We start from the raw sequence: 13,715 nt of genomic DNA on the forward strand, positions 1-13,715 counted from the left end.
TGTTCTTAAAGTCGTTCTTAATGGAATAAGAACATTACTTTCTAGTGTGTTATTTTTATTCTCTGCTTTCTATTCTTAAATAAAAACAATTATTTGTTGTTTTTAGCCCAAAGAAAATGAAGAGAAAGATAAATGTTGTGGAATAAAAACAAATGTTGTGAGACCCAAATAAAAATAAATATGATTTTTGTTATTGTGGAAAAAAAATATATGTTATTCTTATTTCATGAGTAATTATAATAAATTATAAAATAATAAGAGAGAATAAAATAAGAACGAAAGTTTTATTTGCCGCTGGAAATGCTCTCACAACTCCGAGAATAACTAAAAAATGACACAGAAATGGAATTAAAATAGATTGTGTTATATTATACAGTAAGTTTCTTATAAGAAAAGAAAGTAAATATTTTAGAGGAATTAGAAAAAAATAGAAAATTTATTTATAGTACCAAGCTCACATGATTGCCATTTCTGTCCAAACAAAAATAAAAGAAGTTGAGGAAAATACAATTAATTCTAAATAAGAAAATATAAATTTTAATAAGCCTCCAAAAGATATTTTCATTAACAAAGTTAAAAAAATAATTTTGAATTAAAAATGATGCATTTAATACATAAGAAATGTTAAACTTGTACTTCCAAATTGGACTCTAATTTTATATTTCTTAATGTTAATGCAACGGCCAATGAATATGAAATTAAATATCTATTAAAAACTAAATATTTACTAAATTGAATTTCATTTTGTTTAAGCTCTTTATTCCGTCATGGAACTAGTTTGTGTACTTACTTACATACTCCAATTCTCTCTCTCTTCCCTTTCACTCTTTTTATTTTCTCTTTCCTCTGTCTCCTAAACCGGAGCCTCCATTTCTCACCGGAATTTCTTTCCGGGAACCGCTATTCCGCCTCTACCCTTTGGTGCAATCGGTTCACCCGTCTCAGAAAGTCGGTTTTTTTCCACAGTCCAAGTCATTCTCGTGAAGTTGAAAGCAGAAGAAGAAAAAACCAGTGTATATGTTTTTGACTTGGAACTAGGAATGCAATTTCTTGTGTTCCGGTTTGAGCAAAGAGGAGCAGATCCGTGAAGCTTGTTTGCATTCCAGAGAGAGAATAAGAAGTGGGTTTTGGTTTTGATGTGAAGGTGAATGGTTATTGTGGAGAGAAGAAGAGGTTGGAGGAGGGGTTGTTGTTATTGTTGTTGTTTTTTATGATGAACGGAGCATTGGTTAACGATCGGAGAGGGTGGTGGCCTTTCACATGGTATGGCAGATCTTGTTAGCCACGGGAATGCTGACCGTGACATAGAGCAGGTTGGTTTGGAACTTCCAATTTGAGTGTTAAATTTTGAAGCTTTTGTAGCATTTTCTGTTTAGGGTGAAATGGTTCAAGTTTTTATTTTAACTTGTTGAGAATGTTATGATAGCGTGTTGTTAAGTGTTAAAGTCTCATATGGCATGATTATATGAATAATGAACTATTTATGATGACTTGGGCTATCTTCGGTTTTCGGAGTGGAGTTAAGTGTATTCTATTGTGCGTGTGTTTACTTGTTTGGGATAAATGGGAAATTTGAGGAAGGTGAGAATGTGGAGATAATATGGGACGTCAACTTATTTATTGTGGTTATTTTGTTAAAATTTTAACATTTTCTTCATTAAGATGTGTTATTTTCAACCCTTTTAGAGTTTAGTTGATTAGATGATTTAATGCTTTTTGAATTGCCATGGAATGGTGAATACTAGCATACTGTTTTTGTTTGAATGGGATGCAGAAAGATATTTTATGACTAGCATGGTTCTAAATTAGTAACATCTAAGTCAATATATGTCTTTTGATGCTATATTGTATGGTAAAATGCTGATAGTGCAGCATTTTGCCGCTGTCTTGTATCACGGGAGCTGTTGTTCCACTTTTAGTGCCACTCCATACACCATCAACTCTGATTGGTTGAAAAAAAATTATTTAAGTTAAAATTGTAATTATTAAATACTTTTTTGGCCAATCACAACTCCTGACACAAAATAGTGGGATAGTAGATGTGCTTCCCTTGTATCACTTGGAACATGATATTGAACCTTGTATCATAATATTTATTTACTTTTAGCACCTTACATCTTCATTGAAGCTTTCGCATACCTCTAGGATTGATTGCATTGACCGAACCTTTCATGATCTTCTAGTTCTAAGTGGAAACTGACTAAATTAGAAATTTAGAATTCATCTACTGAAATTGAGCCACCAACCAATGTTTATTGTCTGGACACCAGTTATTGTGTTCCTAGAAATATCTGTCCTCAGTACTACATTTCCAACCTGCAACTTATATCAAATGATTAAGAAGGAAAACATATATGGTCCTTACAGAAACTGAATCAATGTTGTAATTTACTTAATTTCTTAGGAATCTCACATAATTTATATTTTAAGATGGTTTAAATTATTTTTCTCACTCGTTCCTCTATTTCTGCTGTATTTAGTGGGTTAACTTTGTCCTGTTTGTTAGATTGTGGTTTATAATGTTACCATTTTCATTCTGCAGGCATTGATTGCTTTGAAAAGGGGTGCTCAATTGCTTAAATATGGTCGTAAGGGAAAGCCCAAGTTTTGCCCATTTAAACTTTCCAGTGTAAGTTAAATAAAAGCTTTTTTTTTAATGTGTTTTTGTTCTCTATTTTGCTTTCTTATTAACAGCGTTGTTGGACAGTACTTAACTGGTTATAAGCCTAATTTTCTATGCTGTGATAGGTAGGTGTTTTTACATTTTTATTGATTTTGTATACGCAATATAGCATGAAAAGATTTTATTTTTATTATTTTATGTGTCTTGACGATTTCACTATAACCAATGGTCAACCTTGAGCCCTTAACTTTTTACCTTGGTTTTAGATGTTCTTACTCCAATATCCAGGAACTTGTGTCTCAACATATGATTTTTGCAGACGATATAATCCTAATGGGATTTTTGAGAGAGGAAAAAACGGCAAACTATAATTATGGAATGAAACCTTGGAATCACATGACTTTCGTTTAAAAAAAAGTAAAATGAAGTTTATGGAATTCAAGTTTGGTAAGGCATACCACAAGTCACTCAATTTAGGTATCTTGGGTCTATCATACATTAATACAATTATCTATTTTTAGGATAGGTTTTGATATCTTCAATTAAATTCCTGCTAAGAAAAAAGTATTTGGTTTAGTAATATAGACTCAAGAAATTGCAGGGTACCTGGCAATTTTGGTTTTTATGCTACATTTCAGGTTTAGTATAATCACTTGAGGTATAGCAATAATCAGCTTTGACATAAATACAAAAAGATTGGAATCTTATTTTTAGACTCTGCCACTCTGGTCAGATATACTGACTTTTTACTTGAGAGGCATAATTTCCTCATTTTAGTGCTAGCTAGTAGTGATACTGTAGCTTTGTTCATGAAATCTAGTAAACATGTATTTTTTACGTGCATCCTTGGTTTTAGAACATAGACTATAAACTTAAACACTCATGTATAGTAGGCTTGAATTTTGACACATACTTGAGTTATTCTCCGTGTACTAACTAAAATATTTGAAAACTGCAGGATGAGTCATCTTTAATCTGGATTTCTAGTAGTGGAGAAAGAAGTCTGAAGCTATCTTCTGTCTCAAAAATTATTCCTGGTCAAAGAACAGTGAGATTTCTGCACTTATATTTAATATCATACAAAGCTGTACAGTTCTCTGTGATTAACAAACTAATTATATTAATTTGTTCCATAAACTTACTCTTCTCTGTTCTGTATTCACATTTCCTAAATCTTTTGGCAGGCTGTTTTCAAACGCTATCTGCGTCCCGAGAAGGACTATTTGTCTTTTTCACTTATTTATAATAACGGAAAGCAATCCCTTGATTTGGTTAGTTATGAATTATGTAATTCCATGTATAATTACATTGTTCTTTTGTTTCTACTTATTTCCATTATGATAATAATTTTTCGTTCTTTTTCCAGATTTGCAAAGATAAAGCTGAGGCAGAAGCGTGGACTGCCGGTCTCAAAGCACTAATATCTTCTGGTCAAGGTGGTAGGTCCAAAATTGATGGATGGAGTGATGGAGCCCTCAATCTTGATGTAAGCACGCCTACTTGTTGTCTGTGTAGTTGATTTCATTTTAAGTTACCTTGTTTCCATAGTGATCTCGTTTCGGGCAAGTCAAGATAGAGAGGACTTTTATTGGTTATTTACATAATTATAGGAATGATTCTTGTGTCCTCTAAGGAAAGCTAGTTTTATTTTCTGAGTTAGTAGCTCTTAACCTGAAAGGATGTATACTGCAGTATTTTTCTGAAAAAGATTGCTAATCACTCATCCTCTTCTTTGGACGTGATGGAGGAATTGATTGATTGTGGTGATTACCCTTCTTTTTTCAAATGATGTGATAAAAGTCGAAATTGATTGTACGAGAAACTTTCAAAATTCTTGTAATTCTCTTTATGCCATTATGCTAGATGATTGCCCCCCTGATGAAAATACATATTCTGTCTGGCTCATTTACTTTCAGGACAACAGAGACTTGAGTCCAAGCGAAAGTCCAGCCAGGGCATCACGAGATGCCAGTTCTCCCGACATTTCTGTGAGTCTTCCAAATACTTCACTAAAGTCCTTTAAGCCTGACACCACCATAAATTTAGAAAGGTCACATGCACCTTCAGACCCAACAAACATGCAAGTAAAAGGATCTGGTTCAGATGCTCTTCGTGTCAGTGTTTCAAGTGCCCCAAGCACATCCAGTCATGGATCTGCGCCAGATGATTATGATGCCCTGGGGGTTGTGTACATATGGGGGGAGGTTATCTGTGAAAATGTTGTGAAAGTTGGTGCTAATAAAAGTGTCAATTTTTCCAGCCCGAGGGCAGATGTTCTTCTCCCCAGACAATTGGAATCTGATGTAGTTTTAGATGTATATCATATAGCATGTGGTGTTAGACATGCCTCTCTAGTGACTAGACAAGGTGAAGTTTTTACATGGGGTGAAGAATCGGGAGGGCGCCTTGGCCATGGTTTTAGGAAGAATGTGGTTCAACCTCGTCTAGTTGAGGCATTGGCTTCTACATCTGTTGATTTTGTTGCATGTGGGGAGTTCCATTCCTGTGCTGTTACGACGGCTGGGGATCTATATACATGGGGTGATGGTACTCATAATGCTGGGCTTCTTGGTCATGGCACTGATATTAGTCATTGGATACCGAAGAGAATTGCAGGTCCATTAGAGGGACTTCAAGTTGCTTTTGTCAGTTGTGGTCCTTGGCACACAGCCTTGATAACTTCTAATGGGCAACTCTTTACATTTGGTGATGGAACATTTGGTGCCTTAGGCCATGGAGATAGGGAAAATGTTTCGTATCCTAGAGAAGTAGAATCCTTATTAGGATTAAGGACAATAGCTGCTGCATGTGGAGTGTGGCATACTGCGGCTGTTGTAGAGATTATTGTGACACAATCTAGTGCGAGTGTATCATCAGGTAAATTATTTACTTGGGGTGATGGAGACAAAGGCCGCCTCGGACATGGGGACAAGGAGGCACGGCTTAAACCAACTTGCGTGTCTGCGCTTATTGATTACAATTTTCATAAAGTTGCTAGTGGGCACAGTTTGACAGTTAGCCTGACAACATCTGGACGTGTTTTCACAATGGGAAGTACTGTTTATGGTCAGCTTGGGAATCCTCACTCTGATGGCAAGCTTCCCTGCTTGGTTGAAGATAAAATTGCTGGGGAATACATTGAAGAAATTGCATGTGGTGCATATCACGTTGGAGTTTTAACATCTAGAAATGAAGTTTATACATGGGGGAAGGGTGCGAACGGAAGATTGGGTCATGGAGATGTTGAAGATCGAAAAACACCAACTTTGGTTGAAGCGTTGAAGGATAAACATGTGAAATATATTGCATGTGTTTCAAACTACTCTGCTGCCATATGCCTTCATAAATGGGCATCAGGTACTGAGCAGTCTCAGTGCTCCGCTTGTAGACAGGCATTTGGCTTCACTAGAAAGAAGCACAATTGCTATAATTGTGGACTTGTGCACTGCCATCCATGTAGTTCAAGGAAAGCACTCAGAGCAGCCTTGGCTCCTAATCCTGGGAAGCCATATCGTGTTTGTGATTCTTGTTATGCAAAATTGAACAAGGTTGCTGAAGCTAGCAATAATAATCGGAGGAATGCTTTGCCTCGTCTTTCTGGTGAAAACAAGGACAGGTTAGACAAGTCCGAGGTAAGATTTTCGAAGTCAGTGGTTCCTTCTAATGTGGATTTGATAAAGCAACTAGATATTAAGGCGGCCAAACAAGGAAAGAAAGCTGATACATTCTCACTGGTTCGCACCTCACAAGCACCTTCTTTGCTACAGCTGAAAGATCTTGTCTTGTCTACTGCTATCGATATGAAACGAACAGTTCCAAGACCAGTTGTTGCACCATCTGGAATAAGTTCCAGGTCTGTGTCTCCTTTCTCTAGGGGAACAAGCCCCCCTCGTTCTGTTACGCCATTTCCAACAACATCGGGACTTTCCTTCTCCAAAAGTATTGCTGATAATTTGATAAAGACAAATGAACTTTTAAATCAAGAAGTGCAGACGTTACGTGCACAGGTACATTTTGCTTCCCTTACTCTCATGTTAGCGAATGTTAGTTGCTTCGAAACTGACACCACAACTATCCTCCATTTTAAATTTCCATCCCTGCCATTTTGAGCCTGGCAAATGAACCTCACAATAGATGAGCAGTACTACTTTGCTCAAATTGCCAGAAAAGTTATAGATTTCACATGTTTATGATTATGCTGCATCTTTTAGTTTACGTGGCATCAAGAGTAGTCTAATATGGATATCATTAGGTCGAGAGACTGAAACAGAGATGTGAACAGCAAGAATTAGAGCTCCAAAGGTCATCAAAAAAGACTCAACAAGCTATGGCACTGGCTGCTGATGAATCTGCAAAATGTAATGCTGCAAAAGAAATTATGAAGCCACTTACATCACAGGTTATTTTCTAGTCAATTTACATCTCTTGGAGTTTGATGTCTTTGAAAGGGTTTACTTTCATGAGGTGCTTTACTTTCTAGCTCCATTTTAATTTTTCCTCTTTTTTCTTTTGAAAAAAATGGACATCCAGTTAAATCAAACCATCTATTAAAGTTGGAATACATTTTTATTAAAATTTCGAACTGTAACAAGATTTTAAAACTAGTTTTTGAGGAACAATAATTTTCATTTGTGATACTTCGGATTCTAGAATTGATTTTCGATTTAGTTTTGTTTTTGCTTTCATTATTTTATTTGTTGGGGCATACACAACTAGAGGACTGAGTGACATAGTATCCTGTTTATCCTTGTCTTTTTCATAGCAAATTTCCCAATGCCCCTTCCCTCTTTTCCTTATACCGATAGTATTGCTGTTCTATACATTTGCTGACGGCTTCGATTCACATTGTTTCAGCTCAAAGATCTGGCTGAGAAGCTTCCTCCCGGAGTCTATGATGCAGAGAACATGAGACCTGCTTACCTACCAAATGGTTTTGAGTCAAATGGCATCCACTATCCGGACTCAAACGGAGAGCAACACTCCAGGGCTGAGTCAATTAGTAGCTCTAGTTCCGCCTCCATAGGAGTTGAATCCACTCTGTTGAATAGAACTGAGGGGAATTTGCCAGGAACCTATGGAACTAATTGGGGCCTTGATAATCAATCAGACAATTATCCAGATGTTAAATTGCCAAATGTCGGCGGTGTGCTTCAGGCAAGCAGCAGTAGCATGTCAGATACCGTTGATGGTAGGGATTCTGGGCATTTCCATGATAATGGCAGCAGTCTGAGATCGACAAATACTGCACAGGCTGGTAATAGTGATCAAGTTGAAGCAGAATGGATTGAACAATATGAACTTGGTGTTTATATAACACTTGTGGCCCTGCATGATGGAACAAGAGATCTGAAGCGAGTACGCTTTAGGTAATGAAACTTTTCTCTACATTACCAGGTTATGTGTATCTAGTTCTACTAGTATATTTAGCTGCCATCTTTATATATCCTCGGTTATAGTGATCCGTGGTAATATGAATTGCAAAATGAAAAATATGCACTCTAATTATGATCTTTAGCTCTCGGGCAATTGCATTACTAAGAATTCTATATTTTGGGTAAACTCAGCATGGCTGTATCTCTATTTATGCACTCTAATTAGAAGGTCCTGAAATTCATGATTATTATTTCTATCAACTAGGATGTTTAAATTTTGTAGTAATTAGTAATCTTCTGATGTAATATGCAGCCGGAGAAGATTTGGAGAGCACCAAGCAGAGTCTTGGTGGTCAGAGAACCGGGAGAAGGTATACGAAAAGTACAATGTTCATAGCACAGACAAGTCTTCTGGCCGGCTAAGCGATACTTAGGACAGAGGGTGCCGATTCGCCTGTTTCGAAAACTTAGGAAAAGTTAAGGGAGAGAGGTTATCTGTTAAAGGGTAAGAATCAATATGAAGAAACCACGCTCCTATTTTATTTTTAAGGTTTTTATGCCTATCCTTTCTTTCTTTTCAATATTTTTACCCTTCCCCTCTTCCCTTAATTTAATTGTCTTCCATTTAATTATACCCTTTACACATCTCTTGTAATGTAGCATATATGGAATCATCAGTTCATATAATCTTGGCCTTCTGTCACACATTTTTCTTGCCTTACGTATATACTTCATGCATTCAAATGTTATTGGATTACTTAATGATAGTTGCAGGGATCATTTTTTATTACGTGTAATATTGTAGTCTATGTTGCATATAATCAATTGATAATTCCTACCTCTCTTACAGTAAATAAAAGGTTCCTAGTTAGGGTAACTACTTTTTAGGCTGTGTTTGTACCTTAATTATCATCTTCAACACAAGAGTTAAACAAAAACAAAAAAGGACGTGCAATTTTTGCCATTTTGAGATGCAAGTTTAAACGTTGCTCTAGTAGTTATGCAACTTTGGATATATGAAACAAGGAGCGTTCTATGATGCCCCGGGACGTTTATAATGGTTCATTAATTAATCATTTTAAAAAGGTAAAAGTTAATATTAAAAGATGAAAAAAACTATAATATGAAAACTTTGCTCTTATCCTTTCTTCATCCATGTTCAACTACATTACTAAGAGTGTATTTGTGAGTAGGGAACAAAAGGCTTCCGAGTCATCAAACAAGTATATTTTATGGTTCTCAAGTATTTTTTTCTCTTCTTTTTATTATCTTCAAGAACAAACTTACTAACAAACCATGAGGCTATGTGATAGACCTCCAATTAAGAGGGTGTTTCAGAGAAAGAAATGGAAAGGGCTGGATAGTTAGGAATAGAAAAGGGTTTGGGCAGTTTGGAAAAAGAAGGATGTGGACAGTTAAAGGGAGCTAATGGGTGAGCAGTTACGGTTTTGAGGGGAATAAATAGGGAAAAGGTGGCTAGTTTTCATAGGTATTCAGATTGGGAACTAAGGGGTGTGACTGCAGTCTTGAGTAAAGCTTGTTCTAGTTCTTTGTTCTTTTGTGCCAAATTGTTAGCGTTATTTTATGGTTTCTATCACTATGTTTGAGAGTTATGAGGAAAAATGAATGAAAGAGATCAAAGGGCGAGGAGGAAGGAAATGAGAAATAAAGACAAATCAAGTTGACATTGGTTGGGAGTATAAAATTTAGATTGAAGAAGACTAAAATGATAATAACTTAAGAATATTGTTTTACTCTACTTAAAAAATCTAATTAAAAATGGAAATGAAAAAAAAAATGTAATTATAAAATTTTACTGAAGAAATTTAGATACTTTGACTTGTTTATCTTCAGAAAACTCCTAAATTGACTGAACCATGTAAATAGGCATGTGGAAGGTTTTACTGGGAACCTTAAAAGAAAATTTCTCCCTCTCCCTTTCCTCATACTCCCAAGGGAGATCTTTATAAAGTTATCCCTTAACTTTCCCCCACCCTTCCAAAACAAAACTCTCAAATATCAGGGTTTATTTGTGAGTTGGATTTTGGAGAGAAATGAATGAAAATGAAAAACTTTATGATTATGAAATACACTTCTGATATAACTTTGAAACCTACATTTCCCTCCAAAACCCAAATCGCAAACGAAACATAACTCTACCAACCTTTGGCAATCACCACCTACCTTTGCCCTCCATTGCACCACTTCCACCATTCTCCCTCTTTTTTACTGCCATGTTCATGACAGTGACCTCTCCTGCTTCTCTACCACCATAACCCAAGCCAACTCCTTGTCCATCAACCACATGCATAACAGCTTCTCAATTTGTCACCTGTTTCCCTTTGCTTTTATGTGCAATAAGTTTTTATACATCTTTTAAGTGAAGCTGCTCAAAGGCTTCAATGACAATATAAACATATCCTTAAAAAGTTTCTTCTGAATTTGTTTTTTTTACCTTCTTGGAAGTACCTCTAAATTAAAACATCCCAAAATGAAGGTTAATACTACACAAAACAAAAGTTTAAAGGAAAATATCAATAAACTAAGACACCATATACATTATTCCATAAATTGTTTCTGTAAGACATATCAATGAGAGAAAAGGAAGTAACAAGATATATGTCCCTCTATGGCTTCCCCAATGATCTTTCTATTTCAATGCCATTGTGCTTCCTAGAAGGTCCTGAAGGTGGAATTGGCATTGCTTTTGGCAAGTAGCTATAGAAGCTTTGAGGCAAACCTTGAGACTTGGGCTTCACATTGAAAACTTGAGTATGTGAAGAGCCATAACAGGAACCAATCCAATATATCAGCAAAAACATCAGCCTTAGCAATACAAGAAGATATCTCCTAACCATTTAGGCCAAACAACGGCGTTGCCCGAGATTTTAAATTGCTGTCACAGTTGCAGAGACTTTCAAAATATTAACTTCGTGGATTATGGTGTCGATGTAGTTATGGAGACTTCCAAAGCTTGGTTTAAAACATTTGCCTTTATTGCTAAAGTGCCCCCGAAGAAGGGAAAGAGAGGGAGTGAAAAAGAGAGATAGAGAAAGAAAGAAAAAGATAGAGGGTTGGTTATGGAGGGGGAAAGAGAGGACTATGAGTGGTGCAAACTACAAGATGAATGCATATACATAGTTAGTTATAGAGAGTTGTAGTGCCAAGAAGAGTGGATTGTTTATGAAGGATAAATCATAGGGGGAAAGTAAATGCAACTTCATGTGATTTAAGATTTGGATGTTGGTCCACAAAGAGTTTACTCCTGTGGAGCTGCAAGACATGTGAATACGGAAGTTCAAATCTCAACAACCGCAAAAAAAATTCTTTCTTATGACGTCCATTATATAAGGGAGGGTAAATGAAGACAGCCTTACTCCTGCATTAACAATTTTACCGTTGCGCCAAACTCATTATTTACGAAAACACTGCCTAGGAAAAATGGATGTTGAGAATACAATCTTTGTTTGAGGCTTTTGTTGACAATAGTGGATATGTCAATTAAATAAAGACTAGGAAAGCCTTCTAAGAGGCATTAAACGGGTTCTTAGGGAGTGGAGTGTGTTCTAAGTCATAAAAGCTGTGATGGAACAAAACAGCCAAAATTGATATATCTGCATGAGGAAATTATTGTATGGTACATTATAACAAAATTGTACTTCATAGTAGTGTTAATTTTGGGAGAGAAAAAAGGAGAGTGTCCTCCGGTTCTAGGTGAGTTTGTGGGCCAGAATGGAAAATAATGACTAGGTGAAAAACAAATAAAAGTCAGAAACTGTTATGCAAAGTTTTACTGTGATATAGCCAAGAAAAATATTAAATTTACTTGCCAATAGTGATATGTGAATGAATACTAATAACTTTATTGAATGAAAACTAATCAACTTCATTGAAGAAAATATTAATTTTATTCTTCATAATAATGATATATGTGAATGAATACTAATCAAAATGGTACGTATTCAAGTAACTATCATCATTTAGCATATATGTTCTAAACGTCAAATTCATCACATCAAGTAACTAGTTCACTATAAAAATATAAAATTAATGTAAAAATGATAAATGTGTAAAAAATGAACCATGTACACCAAGAAAGTGGTAGTCTAGTGGTGTAAGGCCATACTGGATCCATAAGGTCAATGATTCAATTCTTGGGAGTAACACTTGTTTGCGTAGTTATAAACCCCAAAAGTGATTAGTTCGTTATCAAAAAAAGAATAAATACCTTTGATAGTATCCAAAAAAAAATGAACCATGTATCCATATCAAATAATTATCCCATAACCAAATGTCTACCTAATCAAAACTAACTTAACTTACTCAATTTAATTGTGATGACTGTAATAGCAAATAATCTCATCCTTCCCAATAAATCAATCATGGCAGTAGATACCTTCTATATATATAATTGAAAGCTTCCCACCTTGCTAGTATACACACATGAGGGAATTGATGAATGAGGCATATAGTGCATGAATGGTATGTGAATAAGGACAAAAGAGTTGGTTTTTTTGACATAATTGAAAATAGGACACTGTAGATGGGAGCCAGTGAAATGCACCAAAAATAATAAGAGACACATAAATTTGGACCCACATACTGAGTGTAAAGAGAGATATGATTGATGACATGAGAGAGTACATTGTGTTTGTAATCAGTGCCTGTGGGTTTTTAGCAGAGGGAAAGGTCTATGTAGTTTCATGCTTCATGGGAGAGTGGAAATTAAGTTGCACTAAATGGTTAACATTGATGAGGTATGAAATTTGAGGTGTACCCATAAAGAGTGTTAATATTATTGTTGGAAATGATATTTTGAGGGTTGATAAGGTTGTTATGTGTGCAACTGTCTATCAATTATGACGCGCCCGAATTTTCAATTACGCAATCTCTTAGAGTCGTCACTATATTTTATGGTTAAAATATAGAAAAATATTTTAAATCTAATCACATTGGGCTTTTGGATTGTGATATCCAGGTTCGGGAGTCGATTACGGATCGAGGAAGGTATTATCACCTCGTCCGCCCATAATTAAACGGTACATTTGCCACTTGTATAATTTGAATACCCTTAAGTTATTTAAAATTAAATTTGTGTACAACAAAATATTTACTTTTTTATTTTTAAGTTTGATAATGTTACTTGCTCCTACGTATTCCTAAACATTTTAGGAAATCAAGACTTACGTAGTTTTAATTTTAAAATGGTTTGTCGGTAAAATAATTATCTCTTTAAAAAGAGTGAAGCAGTAAAAACTAATGTCCGGACCACATCCTATTTCAAAGAGGTTTGAAAATAATTATAAATATATTTATGGGTTTTATTGTTACCTTAACAATTAATCGAGTGAAAAAAAAGTGTCGTAACGCGACCGTTCAAGGATGATACGAGGATAAGAAGTATTACCACGACCTGCCTCCATCCTTTGATTAATCCCAAAAAAAATTATACATTATTTATACAATATTCATTTTTGTAGTAGAGAAAAGGTTAAATAAATAAGTATATACCATATGAATAAGGCCTAGCATTTTCAATTATCTAGTTGGAGCTGTCATTGTTTAAAATAGAAGACATGAACTTGTATATATTATATAATATTATTATCTACAAATATAATGGTTAATTAAAGGAATAAACAAAAATACTGACAGTGCAAATAAGGCTTGACACTTTTCATTACTGGGTTGATCTTGTTTAAAATAAGAGAAATAAACTT

The 13,715-nt window shown here is 35.2% G+C and overlaps 1 protein-coding gene across 1 annotated transcript; it reads left to right on the forward strand.

Moving 5' to 3' along the window:
* LOC109352278 (E3 ubiquitin-protein ligase HERC2-like) lies at positions 788-8,682 on the forward strand. Its single transcript, XM_019594191.1, has 9 exons — positions 788-1,313; positions 2,543-2,629; positions 3,582-3,671; positions 3,808-3,894; positions 3,990-4,109; positions 4,540-6,630; positions 6,876-7,022; positions 7,478-7,989; positions 8,309-8,682. Exons 1-9 carry the CDS (start codon positions 1,266-1,268, stop codon positions 8,427-8,429), a joined length of 3,303 nt encoding a protein of 1,100 aa, XP_019449736.1. The 5' UTR covers positions 788-1,265; the 3' UTR covers positions 8,430-8,682.

This window comes from Lupinus angustifolius, chromosome LG07, assembly GCF_001865875.1.
Source record: "Lupinus angustifolius cultivar Tanjil chromosome LG07, LupAngTanjil_v1.0, whole genome shotgun sequence".
Taxonomy (NCBI): Eukaryota; Viridiplantae; Streptophyta; class Magnoliopsida; order Fabales; family Fabaceae; genus Lupinus; species Lupinus angustifolius.